General features: G+C 39.6%; 1 protein-coding gene across 2 annotated transcripts in view; it reads left to right on the top strand.

The window, feature by feature from the left end:
• The window catches only part of fhip1aa (FHF complex subunit HOOK interacting protein 1Aa), a 30,988-nt gene extending 7,421 nt beyond the window's left edge, over positions 1-23,567 (top strand). The window contains exons 2-13 of one of the 2 annotated variants that reach the window (XM_061056998.1): positions 3,508-3,568; positions 6,524-6,744; positions 11,497-12,162; positions 14,580-14,738; positions 14,876-14,962; positions 15,271-15,438; positions 16,812-16,891; positions 17,087-17,289; positions 18,386-19,381; positions 19,479-19,657; positions 19,925-20,045; positions 21,144-23,567. In XM_061056998.1, coding sequence (XP_060912981.1) covers positions 6,637-6,744; positions 11,497-12,162; positions 14,580-14,738; positions 14,876-14,962; positions 15,271-15,438; positions 16,812-16,891; positions 17,087-17,289; positions 18,386-19,381; positions 19,479-19,657; positions 19,925-20,045; positions 21,144-21,340 — 2,964 coding nt within the window. In that variant the 5' untranslated portion in view covers positions 3,508-3,568; positions 6,524-6,636 and the 3' untranslated portion in view covers positions 21,341-23,567. Of the gene's footprint in view, positions 1-3,504; positions 3,569-6,523; positions 6,745-11,496; positions 12,163-14,579; positions 14,739-14,875; positions 14,963-15,270; positions 15,439-16,811; positions 16,892-17,086; positions 17,290-18,385; positions 19,382-19,478; positions 19,658-19,924; positions 20,046-21,143 lie in introns of both variants that reach the window. The other variant, XM_061056988.1, reaches the window with a different exon arrangement.
• Positions 23,568-24,485: the final 918 nt, after the last annotated feature.

Raw genomic sequence — 24,485 nt, 5'->3', positions numbered from 1 at the left:
CCACTGTAAATCTCTTTTCCATGAGGGTCACCTAGAAAGTTGGGAACCGTTACTTTTTTCTACTTGATTCATACATCTTTTTAAGTTTTGCTGAAGGTTACAGTATAGTTTGTAATACCCAAAAAACAGCTCCATACTACCAACCCTGTACTAATGTGATCTAATTTATATATATAATCATATAATGCCCAGGCTCAATACAGTCAAGGAATCCTACCCCCAAAAACAGCTAAACAAGTGGAAACAGGCTAAGCTAACATAAACTGCAGTGCAGCTAGCAGCCACTACTGATGTAGATCTTTTTCTTTTTCTCAAGAAGCTGCATAATGTATTTACCTTTTTGAAATATCTTAACTTGAAATTAAATCAATTCAGCCTTAATATAGCAGTGTGGTGGCAAGAACTGATTTCTGACAATTGACTAGCTTTGACTAAACTCTAAGCTAGTACTGAGTGACTTGTTGTTTTTAGCTAGGTTACTTGATAATTGTATTCACTTTAAAACTGTAGTTGATACTGGTAGCTATATGATATCCACATTTGCTTTGTAGGCCACTGTTTTTGGAGAAGAAACAAACATTTTAATATTTTGTTGGGCTAATAAACTGTGGTATCAGGTCATTGCACTGGCGGGTGAACTCGCTTCTACCCGATACTGTATTTTAGGCTAAATTGAAGGCATTTCCATGAATGATTTCTGTATTAGAACAGCTCTACCTTGGAATAACGAAAGTTAAAAAAAAAGAAGAGTTGTGTTTATTTATGTAATCAAAAGTACTTGTTCATTAATCAGGCTATGGACACTGGGGTTTCAAACACCTGTTTAAATGACAGGTTGTTTCCTTTCTGAGTAAAGGGTGTGTCTCTCTTGCCTCTGAGCTATTTATCCTGACCACACCTGTTTGTTTGGAAACCCCTGGGATGGCAGAAAGCCGACAATGCCAGAAACCAGATCAGAAAAAAAATGACACAAATCCCTCAAGGCAAGATTTCCTTTTCATGTTTACGTTGTGTGGCTCAGTTCAGCCTGCAGCTTTATCTATTTTTTTTCTGTTTGATTCTATTGCAACACAATAGCCAGGCTCATGTTCTCACTTTGTCGTCATGTTTACCCAGGGAGCGAGGAGACAAACACCTTGTTGCTTGTCAAGCAACACCACTTGTAAAACCAAACCTACCTGAATATAACGGGGACTTTTCTAATTTGTAGCTGTGTTTGGTCAGTAACGAGAAATGACCACTTAAACTGATACAACAATTAGCTGAAACAACACGGAAATACTTTCTCACTTTTCATATTTTGCATGGTGACCCATAGGCAGAAAGGCTATTGTCGGAATACTGTAGTCAAGCGATTTCTACATTACTGGTGTAGACATTACTTACATCTTTTGGGTTCTAGACTCTTTTAAAAACAACATATTTTAACATAATTACTTTTCGGCTTCCTGAAAATAATCCTTACTAGCAGCAAGAACGATTGTGTGTTTCTCAATGACGTGATGAAGTGCATGTAATGTCCTATCATGATATCTGCGTTGAGATAAATCCCAGACTGGATTTGTATACACTGTTGGTCGTGTCTCTGAGTAAGGAGAAGTGGAAGCAGTAAATATGTATAATTATCAAATTACCATGATTGGAGAGAAGGAATTTTCCATATCAGGAGCGTCTGGAGAGGCTTGCGTAGCAATCAGGCTCCTAGGATGGCAGTTTGAGATTGTAAACGGACGCATATACACACACACAACACTGTAGTTTCATATGAGATTTAAATATGTGAGCATATTCAAATGAAAGATATTTCTGATAACCTCAGGCGCTACTGTATTACATGTTATTTGGAGTACTTATAACAGTGTCTTCTGAGTGCCTGTGGGTTCTCCCTCTGTTTCAAAACAGCAGGGCAGGTACTGTAAATGAGAGCATAATGTAGGTCATGACTTTATTTAATACTGAAGGCTTTAGTTGGAATATTCAGAAAAGCACAGTTAATTCTTCAAAAAATAACATTTGTTCTTTATGGTGCTGGCATTTTTTTAAAGGTTCAGACCTTCATAAGGCATAATGACTTCATGAATGAACGGTTCAGAGGGTCATCATTACATGCTGGGAGTTAGACTCAGTGTCAACTATGTGGCTCATAGTTCAAGACAGTCTTTTTAGTGCCTACTGGAGTACACTTAAAAGGAGTAGCTGCCCATGTATTGTTGCCCGAGAGGAGCTAATCTCTGCTTTTATGAGGCTAATCTTGCCGGCCGTACATCTGAAAGTTTTTGATTGCTCTGAAGACGCAGGGGATGATTGTAATTTACACAAAAATGTAACTAAAAACAATGAGGTGATATACTGACAGTGGAGCCAAGTAGCATGTTTTTCTTTAAATCCATTTTATGTGAAAGTGAGGCGCTAATAAAATGTTATAATGTTAAATATTAAACCTTCCTGACATCAAATTATTACTGCTGACACAGGAGGTTCAATCACACAGGACTGATATCACTCCAGTTGTAAACGATTGAATATGGCAACTAACCTGTTAGCGTTGGCAGCCAATGGCTAGCAACAAGCATGAAAGCAACTTTAAAAGTGGGCTGTCAGACCTTTAAAACTGAAACTCTAATTTTGGTTCATGCTGCTGTATTTCAGCTGGTATAGCGATTTGGGCAGCTGTATTACACAAATGTCAACCTCATGTAAGGCTCTCATTCTTTGCTACTTGGAGAAAAAATGGTTATGTGACTCTTTAGAAAAATGAGTGTATGATGACTCCTGTTAAGGACACTCACTCACCCACACACAAACACAAACACACATTTCCCTCCATCTGTCTCCCTCTCAACATCACACTTTTATGAAAGGGTGCTTATTTCCAAAGGAAGCCACTTTTTTTTTATTACTCCCAGTGCAAAACTAGCTCATGTAAAGAGTTTATATAGTCACTATGTTGTATTAGACATGGGAAATTAAAAAGTAGGTTTTAAGCGTTTTAAAAATGCTGTGTCACATGATATGATGGGCGATGTGACTTGGTTTACGTGCTGAAGAGGTGTGGTTGAAATGTTGGCAGCTAATGGGCCTCTTGGAGTTGAGAGTTAAGAAGAGTGCCAATTTCATCACAACACTAATTGAAAGGGACAACAGTCCTATTCCAAAACAATTGAGGGATCACAAGGATGTGAGAAAACTGACAGAGATTTAAAGTGCTGGCATACGACTGGTTAATTCTGTACTTTTTATGTTGCTCTCATGGTTCGTATCCCTCCTTCTTTTCTGTTGACTTTCTCTCACCCTGTTTTTCATTTTTCTCTCCCTCTCCCTCCTCCTCCCGCTCCACTCTCCCCTCCCTCCCTGTAACCTCCTCCCTTCCATCCTCATCCAAGTGGCGTTTGGAGCAGCTTACTCATGTCCAGTCACTTCCCAGCACGCCTTGCCTCTCACACGGACACTCACTTCCTGCTCCTTTCTTGACATTTCTTCTTTTCTTTTTTTTTTGTGTGACAGCAGGACAAGAATGAGGTCCTTGTCTGCTTAGTGACCCATCCCTGTTGAAGATGTCTTGTCAAAGGTAAGAAACCCTTCAGACACACACACACACACACACACACGTATGCACATACATAATCTGACACGCTCTCTCTGCTGCCTTTACATTCCTTCTTGAGAATCCAACCAGTCGATACTCTCCTCTAACTCAAAGCAGATGGTGAAAGTTTGACTGCACGCCTTGTTACACCTAAACTCTGTGTATGTGGGGATGTTGCTGTGGTATAAAGTGGATTTAAAAGAAGTTGGTGAGCTGTGATTGGCTGTGGGGCACTTCTAGGGGCAGGCTAAAGAGGCTCTAATTTAGTATTGTGGCATGCAGCTGCTGCGTGTTTTACAGTTGATCCCCTGTGGTGACAGAGTGTATATGATCCTGTGTTGTGTAGGGAAAGTGTTTGTCCTGACCTCGCTATTGCTCCTCGTTATTTTGGTGAAAATAGTGGTTCGGTGCACAACACATCTGCAGTCAAGAAAATGCACAATATTGATCTTCTTAATCCCTGACTTTTCCCATTGTCACCATCTCAAGATAAAAATGATATGTCAGATATGTCAACATCTCCCCAATTGATTGTCACAACATTTATGGCTTAATTTCAGCTAGCACCATCATGAAGTTGGCATTTAAGCTTTTGACTAAAATGGCTCCATAACTGTTGAATTGATTGCTGTGGAAATTGGTGCATACATTTATAATTTCTTCAGGACAAATCAGAAAAAGCTTTGGTCATTCCCTTCAGCCATATTTATAGTACTCGGACAAACTTACCCTATTGTCCACTTAATATCTGCAAAATGGATGTTAGTATCAGCTTCAGTTGTATTTTTGGGTACAGCGCTAATTAGCAACTGTTAGCTCGCTAACAATACCAGCAAGATTAGCAGAGATGGTGAATGTAGTTATAACATTATAATTGTAAACATCAAGGTGTGAATAGTGTGAGGATGTAAGCATGTTGAAGCTAGCATTAACTCTAAGGTCCTATGAGAAGATTTAAGCTAGTTATGAAACAGAACTTTTCCACAACAAAGATTCCCAGTAAGGGATATGATTGACAGTTAACACATCTACAGGACACAACGAGCCAAGAGATTAGAGGAACCAATTTCTCCACAGAGGGCACCAAAAGCGACGCAGACACTAGTTCCTCACGGGAGCTTTAAAGTCCTACTGAGCTGCTAGCATGTCTGCAGACTCTAAGGCAGTGGTGTCCAAACTTTTTAGCGGGCCAAAATTGTCGTGTTAGAATCGCTCGCGGGCCACAGGTTTTGTTTTTTAGAATATAGTTGAAAAAATAGTAAGGCTTTGTAGATCAGAATCAAAAGGCTCGCTAAAGAAACCCTTTAAGAAAAGGAAATCAAATATTTTGATTTCTTCGTTCTACTTTATTTGTGTTTTTTTCTCAGAATCAAGCCTGTAACGTGGTTCATTTTTTTGGAAAAGCTTTCTGCATTTAGCTCAGGTCATTAAATGGTTAAACAACAGTCCGCTTGTTTGCAAAAACTTAGCATTCGTGTTTTTTCATAGTTTACAAAAAAATGTGGAAAATAGTAAAAGCTGTAGATTTAAAAAAAACAACAACATACATGTTACTGAACATTTTCTATTTTAGGAATATTGTTCAGCCCTTGTTAACATAAATAAGATAATGTGCCAATCTTAATCAAGGCCTCGGGCCAAAATCTTCTGATTCTTCATTTGAAGTCACGGGCCGCAAAAAAATCCCCTCAAGGGCCGCAAATGGCCCTCAGGCCGCACTTTGGACACCCCTTCTCTAAGGCTATGTTTCCATATTGTCTAGTATGCCAGAAAAGAATATAATGTACATCAGTATTGACATAAGAATTTGATTACTGTCATTGTGAGCATGTTAGCATGATGACATTAGTATTAAATTACAGTCAAACTCATCTGCTATCATGGCTATAAAGCTATGTACCAATACACAAGACTACATACCGTTTAGTATGGAAAGAGAGTCAGTGTGTCTCAATACATTTGACTGTATGCATACTCCTGAATCCTTTTTTTAATAAGCATATCCAAATTGTTTGCATACTGCATGGGGCTAAGGGCAGCTTACTCTCATGTACATGTGACCACATTTCAAATTCTATATATAGTTGTGGCAAACAACGTCACTGTGTGTAAACAGAGACAAACATAAGAAGATAAGACACATCCTAACTTCCTTCCTCTTGAAGGGCAGGCGTTTACCTGGAAACATGGTGCAGTTCACCAGACACTTGGATTTACCCTGTTTTGTCGCATAAACACAATACTCTTTGCTGTTCTCAGTGTTGTGAAAGAAATGTTTTTCTTGTTCAGGAGAGTCAAACTTTCCAGCAATGTCCTTTACAAGGAGAACAACAAATGAGTGCCTTTCTGGGGTGAAAGTGGGCATCTTCCAAATTTCCACTGAGCTTGTGAGTGTTGGATCTGACGTGCAGAGCTGCCCTCAGGTTATTTTTAACTGAAATAATATGTATTTTTTTTTATACAAACAAGCAGAGTTAGCAACGCAGACCTCACTTTCCCACATTCATGTCTAATCTATAAAACCTTATTTCGCTCACCGCTTAACTCCACACACGTTGTGCCAGAGTCATTCACACCCTGATGCCGTTAGGCCTCTCATGTCAAAAAATGTTTGTGTAATGAGAGCGACGTCAGGGGGCCAGCAGGAATCCACTCTGGGCGTGCGAGTCAGTCCAAAAGCAATTTGACAGCTCAGTCTGAAGTCCAGAGTGGAGGAGGAGAGTCTCTGAGCCAAAGTCGAGCAAGATGTGTTTCTCCCCTCTACTGAGTCATCTGACTTTGCCTGTTATTGTTCTCTTTCCTGCATGCCTGTCATAGCTGCTGTCCAACCATGCAGAGGGGCAGAGACATTCACTGCATATCATTGCATCAGTGCTGTTGTATTCTCTCCTTGTGTGTGTCATGATGTGTGCTTGTTTCTTTTTTCTGCATCCTCAGGTCCTCTGTGATTATCTCTCCTCCTGAGGTTGTGGTTGCACTCAGTAAAAAGTCAGGAATGTCCTCCTTCTCCTGCCTATGACATGGTTTAACCCACGTACGACCCGGTCACCATGATGGCCTCCATGGTTGCCAATGGAAATCAGGATGGGCAGTCTCTGGTTCTGAAAGGGGTGGATCCAGAGACCTGCATGATAGTGTTCAAGAACCACTGGGCTCAGGTAAGTGCCAGCGCCAAAGCTAAAGCTCATGCAGCTGAAAGTAATACTTTGACATTTCATTTTCAACCAAATATGGTTTGAATCAACCACCAAATGCTGTGGAACACACCTCTCTCTTTCCTTGTGTTTACTGTCTGTATCTTCCCTGTCACCCGTCAAATAAATTCAAAAACAGCACCCACAAAAAAAGTTGCTGCTTTTCAATGACACCTTTTGTAGAGAATTGCAGCACGTTACTTTACCTAACCCAACAAATTGTCATTTTTTTTATATCGCTCTGTATTTGAATTGTAAGTAAAAACATGTGTGTGTTAATTAATAAACTTTAGAAGTGATAATAATGGGATTATTTCTAAACCCAGGACAGTGCAAATGTTGCTGCATGCAGCCTTTATGCTAAACTAAGCTAATTACCCCTATAGTGCTTAAAGGGATACTTCACCCGTTGAAACATGAATCTGTATTGACATTGGGTCATACATGTAGTAGAAATGTGAAATAAATTTTGAAGTTGGTGCCTTCTTGGCCGAGAAAAGGCTGAAAGTGTCTTTTTGGCTCATGTGGATGAAAGACACCAAATCCCAGAATGCACAGCACTGCAGGCCACTCCCACTAAGGTCCTCTATTTCAGAATCAGAATCAGAAATACTTTATTAATCCCAAAGGGAAATTCAGTCGATACAGTTTCTCGGAAATATACAATATAGCAGTAGAAATATAGTAATAAAAACATTTACAGACTTATTTATTTCGACACATAAAGCCATTTCCTCAACTGATTCCGAGCTCGAAGCTCCTTTTCAGACTTAGAAATACAAAGATTTCCCATCTCAGAGGAAAATGAGAACGGGATGCACGACCATTCAAAAATACTACCAGGTTTCTAATGATACAAAGCTTAATGCAAATGGGTGAAGTATCTCTCTAAGCTGCATGTACAGACATCAGAGAAGTCTTTTGACTTGACCTTTTTAGTTTCTAAAGCTTTCAAGAATTATTCCTCTTATATATTTTTTGCTATCGCCATGCCTCAAGTAAACTTTAAAATAGTTGTGTATTACCTTTTAGTAAGTATTCCTTGAAACAGTCCTTGAAACCTCTGAACTTTTGGGTGTTTTTAATGTAACTAATTTCAGCCTCTTGAAGAGCTAGGACTCTTTAATATTTTACAGGAAAGGAGAAAGATTCTAGAGAAACCTCAGTATATTCACTTCATTGATTTGTCCCAGTTTTTGGCCTCGTCACTCCCTATAAAGTATCATCTGACTCCAGTTGGGATAACAAACACAAAGAGGTCCAAAGTTTTTCTTATTTAGACACCACTTTACCTTCACTTCTTTGTCATTGGCAGTAATCCTGACAGGCAAACTCCAGTGCTGTAAGAACTCTACTGCAGCACAGTTAGGGCCAGTGGAGTCTTGGCAGTACGCTGCAGACTGTCTCAGAGTCTTGGCTCTGTCCAACAGCATGTGTCCCTGTTCACCCCTGTGGGTCCTGGCAGCCTATGAGGGCTAAGTCCTCCCACGCTGAGATCAACAAACCCTACACACACTGTCAGATGTATGACACTGGCCAGACACTGAGGGGATAGAAGAGTGTGTCTACAACCCAATGTCAGCCACTTTTATGACTGAATTAGAGGCTGTCAGTGGGGGTCAGTGTGGAGCTCTGTGCAGCTAAAGGAACTGAATTCCTGTGTTGTTATTAAGTTTGCCACCTGATAAACTTGTAAGGATAAGTTGTGTTATTTTGTTGGAAGTTGTGTGATGTAATGCAGATATGTAGACTTAACTGAAAACCTTTATTTGTGCAATTTGTGGTTTCATTAAAAAACATGCATACAGGGTTAGGGTATGGCCATCCTTTAAACCATATTGCACAAATTCAAATTGTCTTTCACTTTTCAAATTTGATTAGGATTATTGTTTTGGATCTGAGGTTTTAGTTGGTCTAAATGAAGGGGATCTGCTTCAGTTTTTTTGATGTTTTATATAACTCATATAAGCAATAAGCTCAATCTAGCCATTTTGCTGCTTTTGTCTGCTTGATCTGCCTTGATTTCCTTTAAGAAGTTGATATAATAAAAAATGCCAGAGACTGACTCGTCCCTCCTACTTCAACAAAAAAAAAAGAACTCCCTGTTCCACATTAAGCTTGTTTTGCTTTAGGCAGACAGGCAGCATGATTGCACTCCTGCAGAGTCGTATTTTCATGCTCAGTTAATCTGCAGCTCAATACCAGGGCTCTTGACTTTGGTTTTCGGTTCGGAAAATCTTGTAATCTGAGCGACTGTGTTGTTGTAACCGTGTCCCTGTGTAAGAGCCACTGCCGACAGTGTCATTGTCAGATTGCGTTTGTGTTCATTTGCTGTGTGTTGTCTGCTGCTCTCCAGCCTCACAGAGCTCATTGTGTTTGGAGTGACACGCAAGATGATCTGTTAGTTGCTGCTACTGCCAACAATCTTTAACCATAGACACAGTTTGTTCCTTGTCACTGAAGTACTGCAGAGACACTGAGTCATTCCATTCATCGCAAATACCATCGTTTCAGGAATGTGTTTCTGTAAAGAGTTTATGTGGAAACACTCCGAACCAGCGTACATGCAAGAACATCTTCAGAAATACATTTCATTCTAGTTTGTAACTTTTTAAAAGAAATAAATAACTCTTTCCCATCCCTCAGGTGAAGTTAGTTACATTTCCTTTTTAACCTCCTATCTAAAAGTTTCAAACAATTTTTTGTGCGTTTATTCTTTCGAGTATAATCTCAGAATATTAATGAGCGAATCTTTGTGCAAAGTTAAAATTTGCAGTTCAGAGCACTTTCTGAATCTGACAAAGCATATGCTTATAAGTATTAATAATGCACAAGGAAAGCTTATGCTTAACAAGCTGAGTTTTCAAAAACTCATGCAGATTTATCACAAGGCCCTGCTGTCAGCAAATTTAGCATTGATGTAATGTTACAACTACTTCACAAAAAGTTTGAGCACCAAATTAATTGAATTCGACGGAGCCCCTGAAGTCCAAAAAAGTAAGATAAAAAAATATATTGTGGGCACAAGTTAACATGTTGTGCACAGTCAGTAGAATTCCTTGAGATATTGAAGTCCCTTTTTGTGTTTTGAAAAGCTAAATTTTGAATGTTAATGGGATTCAAATTTCAAGGGTGAGTTGAATAAATGCTATACAGTGGTACTGTCATATTTCTCATACATAATCAGAAATAACAATGTACAACAGACTTACAAACACCTGAAACCTGCCCAGATAAACAGCACTCTGATCTGTAAGCACCTTACTTCTGTCAAATCAAGTCAGACATTCAAGTGACCTGTCAGCACAGTCGATCTTTTACATAAACTACAATAAAAAAAACTCCTGATTACTTTCAGCATCTTAGCAAACGATGCACTATTACTCTCAGTCATCCCAGTTTAACAAACCTCTGACTCCTCTGTAAGACAAAACCTGACCCCTTCCTGTCAGAATTGTGATGTTCATGGAGCCTGGACTGGACTGATCCCTGATCCTCAGGCCACTGGGCCAGGCCAGGCTAGGCCTCGGCAGGCTCAGAGACAGATTACAAACTTGTGTTCTCTTGTTTCCATCGGCCATGCCCAGGCCTCTTGTGTGAAGCAGGTTATTGTCATGGCAGCAGTGGCAGGCTGGGGACACTGGCTCCTTTATTGTGAATCTGGTTTCTACACAGAGGACACACAAGGGAGGGACGAAATACACAAAGGACTGTTTCTCTCTGTGCTATCAAACTGAGTGTATTTGTGCTGAGCTGTTGGTCTATTCAAACCACATTATCCTAGCTTTATAAAGATGAGTATCAATTTACCTGCAGTGTGTCATTTTTGATAAAAAATTCTTGACAATACAAAATGAGATTTAAAAAAAACTTCCGTAATGGAGAAACTCTGACTTGTACTCAGGTGTTCATAGCATATCACGGTATACTACCGTATTCTATACATTATGTGAGTGTTAAAGCTTAAGCTTCTCTCTGTCAGCAGAAAAACAAACTCATTTAATGGTCTTTGCACTTTTTAAATCCTAGCAATCAATACGCTCTGCTGGGATTTAGTTGATTGAGTTTTCGTCAATCTTTGGGTTCAAGTGGTCTTCTCTCTGGTCCACCTGAAAAAAGAACAAACTGAGTAAATGCGGTAAATGAGACAGGTTGTCATTACCATCAGAAATGTACCAACACAACAGATACGACCAACTGGTTGAATCTTTGTACGTTTCTTTACCCTTTACTGCCAAAGTTTACAAGTATCAATAGCTTTCTAACATAATTCTTTGAATTATTGTTGCAATGATTTAAAATATTTTAAAAATATCTTCATAATATCTTATATCTTTGTTGTTTAAGTCTTTCGTAGGGATGTGTCTCTTTTGTATATCTATTATGATAGGGTAGGGATGTGTCTCTTTTGTATATCTACTATGATAGGGTAGGGATATGTCTCTTTTGTATATCTAGTATGATAGGGTAGGGATATGTCGCTTTTGTATATCTAGTATGATAGGGTAGCGATATGTCTCTTTTGTATATCTAGTATGATAGGGTAGGGATATGTCTCTTTTGTATATCTTGATGTTGTTATAATGAGTCACAGTAGTCAAAAAGGAAATCTTTTTCAGTTTGTTGTATTAGCTGTAGTACTTGCATGAAAACCTAATGATGCGTGGTAATGATATGTTCAGTTTCAATATTTTTTTCTCTTGTGTCTTGCTGTAGGTGGTGAAGATCCTAGAAAAACATGACCCCCTGCGCAGCAGCTCCAGCCTGTCCTCCCTCAGTGCCGGCTCAAGCAGTGGCGCTCGTTTCGGCACCATCCCCGGGGACGAGGCAAGCGCGGTGCAGAACTATGTGGAGCATATGCTGTTCCTGTTGATAGAGGAGGAGAGCGGGCAGGCTGGCGCAATGGGCCCCATCCTGGAGTTCGTGGTGATGGAGAATGTGATGGAGCGTCTCTTTGTGTGGAGTCTGCGCAGGGAGTTCACGGATGACATGAAGCTGGAGCAGCTGAAGATGTATGAGATGCTGGTGGGGCAGGCACACCAGCCTCTGCTGCATCACAAGCCCATCCTGCGGCCGCTCATGATGCTGCTGTCGTCCTGCTCGGGCACGGCGGCACCGCGGGTCGAAGCCGAGCTGGTGCTGCTGCTAAACCAGCTGTGCTGTGTTTTGGCAAAAGACACGTCGGTTCTGGAGTTGTTTTTCCACACCAGTGAGGATCAGGGAGCGACAAACTTCCTCATCTTCTCCCTTCTTATCCCCTTCATCCACAGGGAGGGTACAGTGGGCCAGCAGGCCAGAGACGCTCTGCTGCTCATCATGTCGCTCTCCGCTGAGAATGAGAGAGTGGCCAAACACATTGCAGAGAACACATTTTTCTGTCCGGTCAGTACAAATGAGGACATTTCCTTTCCCTTTTCTTCTATTGCTTTTATTTACTTGTTGGTAGAGTTATTCGAATACCAGTTTTGAAGACCACATGGGAGATTAATACTGCTTAAAATGCACTATTGGCAGTTGGAGAGTATGCCAGTCAAAAAATAAAAAAGTAACTAGTTTAAAGTAAATTTGTTGTGTGTCCACAAGAAACAAACAACATTGTGATGCTATCGGAGGGTGTCACTTTAGTTAAAGCTAGCAAAATGGGAGCAATAGTGTTTAGCTGGCAATTTTAGTTTTAGAATATTTATCATACTAGTATCCACACTATTTGAGGCCTGGTACTTAAGTCTAGGAATCTAAATTGGTATATGGAAGTAAAAAAAAGGGTATCAAAACATTGGTGTATCTGTATCTCCTCGGACTCCTTCCTTGAGAGGACTCTTTGACTCCACCTTTGTGTTGAAGGACCCGTGCATTCTCTCAGCTACTCTCAGACTTTCTGTGACCTGGGCATCATAATCAGCCTTACCTATGTAGATAAAATCAGGACGCCACCCGAAGAAAAACATCGACATGAAATGTCTGGCATTCATAAGATTATTGCACAGTAGCAAGCTAATCCTGTGCAAATAATGTCATTTTGCTGCTGATGCAGACATTGCATGAGAAATAGCTTTTGATGGGATGCCAGGTTAACAACTAGAGTCTGAATTTAATTGGTTCCACTGGCAGACTACAAGGATAATCCTGTAGAGGATTTATAGTGCACATCAATGCAACACTAGTGATGCTCTCTTATTAAAGCTAAATTAGATAGCAGTTCTGTAGTCTATTGTTTGAAATCATACCTTCCAGATAAATTCTATTATCGCTGGCTATTTATTTTTGAGAAAATTCTTTTGACATGAATGCAGTAATGAGTGATGCCATTACCATCACATGATGATTATAGCAGGCAAGATAGAGGCAATAAAACTCTGCTTTGCTGCTCAAATATTTATAGAGCTGACCTGCATGAGGCGTAAATCCATATGTTTGCTTTCTTGCCATGGAGGGAAGAACATGCAGGCTGATATGTATGCAGCCAGTCAGCTGTGCATCTACATCCTTTTTTTTTAAGTGTGGAAAAGAAAAAATGATTTACTAAAGTATTTGGCATGTACCAAGCAGTAAAACACTAATCTGTGGTGTGAAGATGGAGGTAAAGCTGACTGCTGAGAAGCTGCTGTGGTACATGTATCATTTATGCTTTAGGCTACACTGCCTCATTAATGTTTAATGGAGCCCATAAAATCCTCTCTGTAGTCACTTGATGTCAGATTATTTTTCATTCATCTGTATGGATCTCATCAAACCTTGTTTTCAGCACAGTTTGTTTTTCTACTGTTCGGTCAAAACATCTTTATCATCATGTTTATCATGTCATAGTTTTATTATTGGTCAGTAGCTCAGTAGCATTAAACTGGTTTTCTAGTTTAATATTTAATACAAAAAAAACTATATGACTAGCCTATGTCCACATCTTTTTTTTTTAAATGTAACACCCATCTGCCTGGATAAACAGAAGCTCTGTAGTTATTTGTAAATATACAGTACAAGATAGGGAATTTTATAACAAGAAGAGCAGTCTGCAGCCATGCTAGCTGTTTGTGTGATTTTACTGCAACAGCAGTGCTTTGAACCAAATCGACCGTATACACAGTCTGTTGTCAGCATGCTAGGATGTTTACATTGACATTGCTTAAATGCTAATGTTGAGCAGTTTCATTTTCATTGTCTTAGTTTAGCATGTTAGCATGCAAAATTTACGTAGTTAGCACTTTATCACAAAAATGCCCCAAGGGCTGATGGGAATGTCATTGGTTATGTTGATTTTTGTCAAAAACACAATTAGTCAAAACATGGCTGTATGTATGTTTTTTTAAAGAGACTGTGAATAACCAAAGTTGTTACAAATCATCACATGGGGATCATATCGTAGCAAACGTCATGGAGAACTATAGTGTCAAGATGTTTCACTTTGCTGGTCTTTCATGTATCTGTCTCTATGTCACGTCATCTTTTATTGAATTTATTGAATAGGGACAGTGCACATTAGTCAAAATATCAGCTTTACACGTCTATATAAATATGCAGTAATTACCACAAAAAATAAATGTTATCCATAATGCTAAAGCAGGTATTTAGGACTCATCCCATTACATGATCCCATCTATCTGTCCTCAAGTCAGCTATTACCTTATCTAAAATTCTGTAACATCTTGTACAGTTAGAACTTTTTTTTGTTACTTCAGTTCTTTGATGTTTCTGCAGCAGCTTAACAGATTTTTTAAAACAGCACTGAAACACACCTTTGTCATTAGATTAGCAAATTGTTGGTGATGACTTCATTTGGTGTTGACACACCTTTCTTTTTACAGGTGCTGGCCACGGGGCTGAGTGGCCTGTACTCATCTCTGCCCACAAAGCTGGAGGTTCCCAATGAGGAGTGGCACTGCCTGCACAGAGAGGACTGGCTCCAGATGCCGTCCCTCGTCCAGTTTCTCAACTCGCTGGAATTCTGCAATGCTGTTATCCAGGTGCAATAGTGTCACACAGGGCTGCACTCGCATGTCTCTGTCACATGAAAAATGTATTCACACATGGTTAATTGCTTCAGCCTTCTGCTCCACTGCACTCTTGGTTGACATTTGCCTTCATATTTGACTGTTCCCAGGTGGCCCATCCTGATATCAGAGACCAGCTAGTGGGCTACATCTACAACGGGTTCCTTGTGCCTGTTCTAGCACCAGCTCTTCACAAGGTTGGTAATAATTTGCCCTTGTTTTTCACCTCCATGTAATACCACAAATGGATAAGTATACAATGTGTTCCTGTTGGAAATTAAGTGTTGGCTCTCTTATGCTGTGTTACTTAATTTATTGTTTGGTATGGGACCGTCTCTTATGGTATCTAGTCACAAACAATCCTATATATAATAAAATATATAATAAAAATATCACAATAAATTCAAATTATCCATATGTACTTCTATAAGTCACATACTTCTCCTGAATGATGTTTTTTTTCTTCGTACATTCAACCCATCCTACTGTCTTTCTTATTTCCTAGCTGACCCTTGAAGAGGTGATGACCACCACAGCATACCTGGAGCTCTTCCTGAGAAGTGTATCTGAGCCGGCTCTGCTGCAAACCTTTCTCTCCTTCATCCTCCTCCACCAACATGAAAACGTGCACATTTTAGATACGCTAGTCAGCCGAATCAACACCCCCTTCCAGGTACCGCATGAACCCAGAAAACTTGCTAACACTTGTTTTGTTATGTCATAAAAACAAACACACACAATGCACTCAAAGACAGCATGACTCATGTTTAATAAAATATCCAGAGGCACCGACACTCACAGTGAAACTTTAAATGTCAGCATCAAGGCTGGCAGATTGTTGCCATGGTGATCCTAAGTCGCAGCTACATATCCTGTTAGCAAAGCAACTGATACCTGTGTTTAAAATAGTCCTATATGTAAGAACACCTCGTGTGTTCTTTACATTTCATGTGAATGTAAATGGCTCAGGGAGGACTCTCCAGTGTTTGCTTACAGTCAGCTCTGACACACCTGCAACTCTGTGAAGAACAAGAACCTTGTTTGCTTTTTAAATGTTTTACCTCAAGACAAACTAAACATTGACTAACATGCAAATATTTTACATTTCAGCCTTTGTTATTTTCCAGTTTGCTTTAACCTGTTGAACTCCTTTTAAAAAAATGGCAGCTCCAAGTGAGTCAATTTCTGTCTGTTGAGCTTAATAAGCAAATGTTAGCATGCTAGCATGCTCGACAAAGTTGGGGAAGATAGTAAACGTTTCACTTCCCAGTAGGCTATGTTAGTGTAATGGTGTGTTAGCTTTGCGAAACCTGCAGCTAAGTAAAAGATAGGAAAGCTGTTTGCTTTTCAAAATTGACCTGGAGTTATTAGCTAACATCTCAGCCTTGTTATTGTCTGGTTTGCTTGGCAGGCGGTAGATAGCCATGCACTTCATGCCTAATAATTTAAGATTATTAAAGTTTTGCTACCTTGGCTGAAGACAAAAAAAAGTGTTATGTATAATTCCAAAATATACATCAATATCTCTGTTTTGCATTATTTACATAATTTACACAAACATGTTTAAACATGCTAGCAGCATGGCAGTGCGGGTAGAAATGTCTCTCAAATCGTCGATTGCAGATCCACTTTGGTTTACAATGTATTTTAGCAACAATCATGTTCCTAAAATCAGATAGACTTTGGTGACCCCCATGACTCTTCCTACAGCTAAAATACACACAAAATACCCATTAGCATCAGCTAGTTTGTGTTAACTGCTGATTGGCTAATGATAGCCAATATGCTGAACTAAGAAGGTTAATATGGTAAACATTGTACCCACATTATAAGATTAAAAATAGTTTGTTAGCTAGCTTGTTGTTTCTGTGCATGCATGTAAATTGATTATATTATTTCATCAAAGTTAAACATTTAAAATGTGTTGTTAAAATGTGTCATTGGTTTGATAATCAGTCAGATTTGGTGCTTAGATTTCTTTTGATTGAGTAACTGTACAGTACTGTTGTCATGTGTTTCCTTATGTCTTTCTATTCATCTCTCTAGCTGGGCACTGTGTCTCTGGCCCTTTTCCGCACTCTCATCAGCTTATACTGTGAAGATGTGATGCTGCAGCTTGTTCTAAGGTGAGTACCACACACAGACTTGTCCCAGTTATGGGATGTGTTCGATTTCTGCCACATCTAAGTGGTTAACAACATGAAGAGCTTATACTCTTTATCTCCCACTGTAGAGACAGGTATAAACCTGCCTGGCTTCCCTTCCTCCTAAACCCACCTGGTGGTTTTTCTAAAAGGATCTGTTCCAATCTGCTTCCCCAGGTACCTGATCCCCTGTAATCACATGATGTTGAGTCAGAGACGTGTGGTGAAGGAGCGAGACTGCTACTCGGTGTCTGCAGCCAAGATCCTGGCATTAACGCCGTCCTGCTGCTCGCCCGATCACAGCCCCCCACCCCTAAGACAGCTGGACTCAATCCTCTTTTCCAAGGGTGCAGAGACTCCCAACACCACCAGCACCACAGGTAAGCTAGAGAAGACATTAAAGGAACATTAAGTCTATTTTACCACAGTTTGGGTCTTATTTTTATAGTTTTTGAAACCTTTTCAATTGCCCACCCTATGACCCAGATCTAGAAACAGGTACACATTACTGTAGTCAAAACATGGAAACACAAAGACTCAGAGGATCATACATTTTGTGAAGAAGCCAACAGTTTAGCCTAATCATCTTAACTCCAAACAGAAAATGCACACCAAAAATACTGCTGATGCTCCCTTATTCCACGTTTATACTGTGTGTAATACTACTGCAGGAAGCTGAAATGTAAACTATGACAAATAACGTCAATATGATCTCTGTTTTTTGCCTTTTAATTTTTTAAGATGATTTTTGTTGGCTTTTTGTGCCTTTTTATTAGAGAGACAGGACAGTGTATAGAGACATAAATCAGGAAGAGAGAGTGGGGAATGACGTGCGGCAAAGGAGCAACAGGTCGGATACAAACCCGGGATTCTCATAAGCATAAGCAACAATGTCTTTATTTAATGAACCATGTCTGACTGTTCTTACAGATGGACATGACAACAGAAACTACAAATTTTGGTTGAAATGATCATTAAATGAGTTCATGGTGCAGCTATATGGAGAACAGCTAATGGTTATCCTGACTAAAAGGGAAAAAAAGCAAAGTAATGCAGTGAGTAAGATACATTCCATTAAAGCCCTCATGTATACTGAGCCGTTCCTAACAGCTGCAGAGAGAGAGGAAAAAAAGAGAGGAAAGCTCTGAGATTTGATTAATGCTCCTTGTGACTTAAATAATAGTAATGGGCAAATAGACAGAACTGCACAACAAACCAAAAAAATAACATGATCTGTTCAAAACGTTTGATTATTAAACAATGCAAGGTGTTAGTCTGCCTTTTTCAGAGCGAGGAACATATTGCAGGGATGATAATGAATATTTTATCAGATTTTGGAATCTTCTGCTGTTTCGCTGTATTACATCACTTCACCCCTGTAGTTTCATGTCACACTCATTATTCCTGTTCTGTTGGAGCACTGCACTGAGGTTAATGCACACTTCCTTTTTACAACACTTTTTTTTTTTCTCCCAGAGGAGAAGGAGATCTTCTTGGAGGAGGACGACGGCTCAGGTAACTCCTGCACAATCGGCTCAGAAATCTACCTGGATGTCAGCTACCTTCATTACCTCTACGACGCCCGTTTGAGCATCAGCAGCTGCATACGAGCCTGCCATGTGTGGTCGGCCCCGTATGATGGCGAGGACCCACCTCCTGAGAAATACCAGCCAGGTGTTCTGGAGGAGCCGGGGCTGAAGAGCCGACAAACCCAGATGGCTCTCAAGAGGGTTCCACAGCCAGTAGCGCCGCGCCCTCGACCCTGCCCGCCGCCTAACACAGAGTCGGCCTCCGTCGGTCAGCTGGAACTAGAGTGGGATGATAGTTACGATGCTGGCCCCATGCAGACCTCGGAGGCTCCAGAGGAAACTAAACCTCGATTACAGTCTCCTGCTGAGCCCCCAGTGCACATTCAGGAGATGAGGAAAACAGCCATCATGTTTGTGAAAGGCTCCTACATAGAGGAAAATGAGTTCCAGGACGACGTCATGGTGTATGATCTTGTGGCCAAGAAAGACACTAGAGATGTCGAGCGTGTTCGGCTCAACTCAAGTGGGTCTAAAAAAGAAGAAACCCTACAAAACTCAGCAGAAGTTCCCTTAAAAAACGGGCTCAGTTTGACCCTCCAAACCTCTCCGACAGCTGGTAACAAAAGCACCTCAGACTCAAAAGCCATAAATCAGACAGATTGTAATTCCAACCTCAAAAACGCTGCTTCTCCTGAGGGGGCTGATGATCTTTTGGCCCAGTATGAGGAGCTCATTCGTACTTTAGACTCTAAAGCAGCTGGAAGACAAGTCAAAACGGATGGAGAGATGAAGAAGCCCCTCTCACCAGCGTTAGAGGATGAGGATGAGGAGGAGATGGACTTCACCTTCTTGTCTGTTGAGACACCAGAGAAACTTCATTCACCTTTCAGCACCAAGTTTTCCAGCGGCAGTGCAGGAAGAAGCCATTCAGTGCCTTTCACTGGTGAGTTCAGGGAAACCTTTGTGCTCTTCAGCAGCCTCAGTTTGAACAAAAAGTTACTTTTGGACAGCAGATTGCTTATGATATGTTTCCTCTGCAGGTCCATTTGTCAGTGTGTTGTTGTCTCGTATGGAAAACATGTTGTCCAACTCACTCCATGTCAACCTGTTGTTGACGGGCATCCTGGCCCAGTTAGCGGCTTATCCTCAGCCTCTGCTGCGCTCGTTCCTCCTCAACACCAACCTGGTCTTTCAGCCGACTGTTCGCTCTCTTTACCAGGTAACATTGACATTAATGAGTGTGTATCAATGTTTGCCTTTTAATTAATTTAATGTTCTTATTGTGAGGCTAAATCAGAAGACTTGGTTCTGAGTAAAACAAAGACACCCTTCTTTTTCTAGTTTTATTTTTGTCTTCAAGAGAGAAGAGATCCTTGATTAATACAGTCAGGATACAGATGTTAAGGTTGTTCTCATTACTTTAGCCCCTAATTACATCATAAATGTTGAGTCTAATCCTAGTTTTTATTTCTATGTTTCTGTTCAGGTGTTAGCCACCGTAAAGTACCAGATAGAAGAGCTGGCTGCTACCAGAAAAGATTTAAGCCAGTCGATAACTGCAGCACAGCACTGGCTGCTGGCCAGGGAGACTTCTCTCGTAGAAGCAGGTAAGATATTTAATACTTTTTAATACATGTTGTTTTGTAAAGTAAAGCCAATGCAGAAGTGTCGTAATACTACAGTCTTTATAATGGCCAGCAGGGGGCAACTCCACTGCTCCATTTTACAGAAGTCAATCAGAAGATGACCCCACTTCATCTTCACTTGAGGTTTATTTATTACCTCAGTTTTCTATACTACTGCTATACAAACTGGGACTAGCATTAGCAGATAACTAAGTGTTTGCTATCCCTGGGTCAAAAAAAATGTCAAAAAAGCAAAACGTTAGGCTAAAAATTGTAGACGAGAAGCCAATGGTTGTTAAGCATTCAGTTAAAATAATCTAATCTGCTAATGGCCACTCTTTGTAAAGCTGTCATGTATTTGAAAGTTCATCATAACTTTGAGAGAGCATCGTGAGAAAGGCTTTTACTTAACAAGATGTAGAATAATGGGAATACAGATGGTGTATTTTTAGTCAACTAAGTAGTTATAATTTGGAAGTCTATACAATAAGACTTAGCTTTGCAGTTAAATAAAACATTATCTCAGCACAACAGTAGGTTGAGGTTGGGGACTTTTAGTAATCACTGTTTTCCCCTCACTTGCTGCCAAAAGTGGGTCGCGTTCAAAACATCTGCTCTCATTGAAGGTTGTGTTTTTACTCCTGTTGGGAATCTGAATAAATTCTGCTTGATTTTATCAAGTCATGCGTCTCTGTAGTTCAGAAACACACTCTTCTAAACCCTGGAGAGTATTGGGCCTGGTTTTAGATGAGGCTGCATGCAGTTTCAGTGTGGTACTACGTACAACAACATGTTTGTGTAAAGAGTCAGAATTTTCTAAAATGGGATATTTAAAGGGAATTATTTAGTTGCTTAACCGAAATACTCTCCTTTCTTGTACATGTTCAATGTTCATTTCAGAGGAGCAGCAAGTTTCTGAGTGAAATAATTCATAAAGGGAGAAATCATTAACAGGAATACATGAGGTTTACTAAATGTCATGAATTCAGACTGCATAGAAGTAAATGTATCCCTGAATTTAATGTAATTCCTTTCTATTATAACATTTCATTGTAATTTCGTAAATCCCTATTTCCTCAGACAAAAGCAACATCACACGCTCCAACCGAGGCGAGGCGGGAAGGATCTTGAAGAGTTCACCTCCACCAATACCCAAAGCCATCTCTTTGGACCGGACAGAAGTCTTCGCTACAGTCCTGTTCACAGAGTTCCTCAAAGAACTGGCGGCCATTGCACAAGAGCACTCCATCTTATCGTACATTCCTATGGAAGAGTGATCACGTCTCAGTAGACTCTCCAAACACTTGTTTTGTTCTTTTCAGACACTACTTGATGAAGAAACCTCTTAGATCAAGTAATTTATACAGCTACTTTTGAAAAAAATGACATTTGTAAGTGACATATTTATTTCCTAAGCAAGGATAATCAGTTTCATGTGCTTTCAGATTACTCTGACGAGTTTTGTAAAGGAGTTTGGCAGCCAAGGAGGAGGTCAAAACTTTCAGCTAGAAAGGTTCTTTTTACCTGTTTTCTGAAGCATACACCAGCCTATAATGTTCAAAGAGCAAACTCAAGGTCCACCAGCCAAAGACTGTTGACATTTTTGACCTAAAAAACTTCAACCTAAGGTTTCTGGCCCTTTTCTGAATGTTTTCTATAACCAACTCCAACCTTACCAAAATCCACTGCCCTGTTTGGTTCTCTTCAGTACTCAGGTGGCCTTCCTGGAGAGTTGATGTCTCTCTGCCATTGGATAGCAAACCATAAGTGAGCGCCTTGCAGCATCAAAATGTAATCCGAAGATAGCTGGGAAAGCAGTGTTTCTTCTTATGCAACTGTTACATTACTTATTTTTATGGGCTAAACATGTTCACTTTTGTCAATGATAAAGTGGAACATTTGTTTTGGTGTTTCTCAGTTTATTCATGATGGTACCTCAGGAGTCCTTTTAATGCATGTTCTGTTCTCTCAGTTCTTAAATAGCCTTTGGGTAAAAGCAATTTTCCCACAATGCACTAGTTTCTCACATCAGTGAGCTCAACGTGTCCTCCAGATCAGAGCACCTTAACACAAATTATTCATGTTATATTTAATATGCCTTATTTTAGTGATGCTCTGTAGTGTACATATTGTAAGAACACTATGCAAATCAATGTTTATGGTGTAACTAAGTTTGAGTTATTGTCAGAATGGGAAGGGGTATTTAAGTTTTTTCTGAGAGTTTCTATTGCTATTCTTTTTTTCAGTGAGGTAATAATAAAAAAAGATAGTTGTTATGGTTCATCATCTTATATGTAGGGCTTGTGTAGGGTGTTGTTATAGTTGTGATAAGTCTGAAATATCTTTTTGTAACTGTTACCGAGGGCAACCTGTTGGCTTTTTCTTTTATCATAGTCCAGTAGTTGCACATAGTTGTTTGTGTGATTGTTGACTCATACTAGAGAATTATTTAGGTAGAAAGCATGCCTCGACTGTCTCAATGAATGAATCAGTACAGAAATACTTTCAACATGGTGCCTGACTTATAATGTTAGCTCACAACATTGCCTGATTTATAATGGATGTACACAGGAGTAGTACAAAATATCATAGCTATTTAAGCTGAAAATTATATTTTTTTATTTTGAGCTTTCCTTTTTCAAAGTGTAAAGGAAAAGTCAGATAGGCAGAAGCTGAATATGTACAATGTGATGTTTTGCTATTTTTTATCAGAGGAGGTTTTTTCTATTATTTCAACTTTAAAAAAATTATAATTTACAAAATAATAGGAATATTACAATAAGGAAAAGTAATTTTTTGGTAAGTTTTAATATCTTGTATTTGAAAAAGAAATGTCAAATGTTGATGTTGATTTATTTTTTGTCAGGAAAAGACCTGGAGATAATGGACTGGTTTAACTAATTCCAAAAAACAAATTATTAGCAGGGAAATAATTAGGAGGAGGAGGCAGTAAATGTACAGTTAAACTTCTTGTTTTTGAAAAAGACACAGTGTTCATTATGGACATCAAGTCCTGTGATAACTTCAGCTAATACGTTAGAAATTGTATCTAACATTCTTTATTTTGTTCCTTCTCAGATCCATCCAGTTTCTATGCAGGCAATCGATGATGTTAAATTGCATTTAACATGATGGCTAGGAAATGTTTATTTGTATCAATGAAGGCCATTGTCACTATTGTTGAATATGTCTTTCTATCTGGTAAAAAACTGTTCCAGAGCACTTTGACAGCTTTTTCAGACAGTACTGCAGAACCATTCTGCATTCCTCAACCAGCACAGATTCAAACATACACAACAAGGTACAACAATGGTTGCTTGAGCAGCATTGTGGCCTGAAAACGGGTACTACAAACATACCAGTTTCTATCTCTGTAGGTTCTTCTTCCAAAGATTCATCCCCCCCCGGGACACCATTTCGCCTCAGTTTTCTATCTAAGATGTGATCAGTTTGCTGTTTGTTGCTGAAGCCTCTTGTAATAAAAACATATTCTCGTAAATGAAACTAGATGTACTACAGATTTGTAATTATTTCCATACTCTTAACTCGGAAGCTGAAAGGTTTTCAAACCAGAAACCTGCATGTTTTTCACCTTGCTAGATGTGGTTTGTTGCTCTTTGTCCTGTAAACTTGGACGTCCTCATTCAATGCGGTTTCTTTCTGAACAGCGCTTCTCCCAGAGAGATTTTGCTTCAATCAATTTCTTGCTCTTTGGTGTACAAGAGCTTAAATCTTAATGTCTTAATCTGCTACTCTGTCCTGTGATGTGCCCCAAGGATCTGTCTTGGGCCCTATTTTTTTCAAATGCTTCCCCCTAGGCTATGTAACGAGTACATTTCGAAGAATGTCATACCACTGGTATGTTGATGACATTACATGTCTTTTAAGACTTTTGACACTGACAATAATTTGCACACTGTCTGACCGCCATGGATAAATGACAGCTTCCTTCAGATAAACACTGATAAAACCAAGGTCCTTCTTATTGCATCCCGTAGCATTTCTTCCAGTGTTGCTAAGTGTATTGGATCCCTGTCTTCTTCTTTGAAAGCAAATTTTAAAAATCTATGGACTCATTTTTTGATCAGATGCTTTTTGATCAGCATATTAAATCACTGACCCATTCTTGTTTCCTTTCCTTAAGAAATAGCCAAACTGAAATATTTTGTATTACAGGCTGAGTTAGAGATGATTATTCCTGCTTTTAAATCTTCCCAGCTTGACTTCTGTAATTCCCTTTTAACCTAGCTAAGTAAGTCCTCCCTTAACGGACTAGAATTGATTAAAAACGCTGCTTCAAAACTATTGACTAGGTCCAGCAGGTCAACTCACAGTACTCCAATATTATTTTCCCTACACTGGTTTTTGATCAATTTCAGAGTTCACTTTAAGATCCTTGTTTTGTTTATAAAGCCCTGCATG

The sequence above is a fragment of the Labrus mixtus genome, chromosome 2 (assembly GCF_963584025.1).
Source record: "Labrus mixtus chromosome 2, fLabMix1.1, whole genome shotgun sequence".
NCBI lineage: Eukaryota > Metazoa > Chordata > Actinopteri > Labriformes > Labridae > Labrus > Labrus mixtus.
This window is presented reverse-complemented; position numbering and strand designations above follow the sequence as displayed.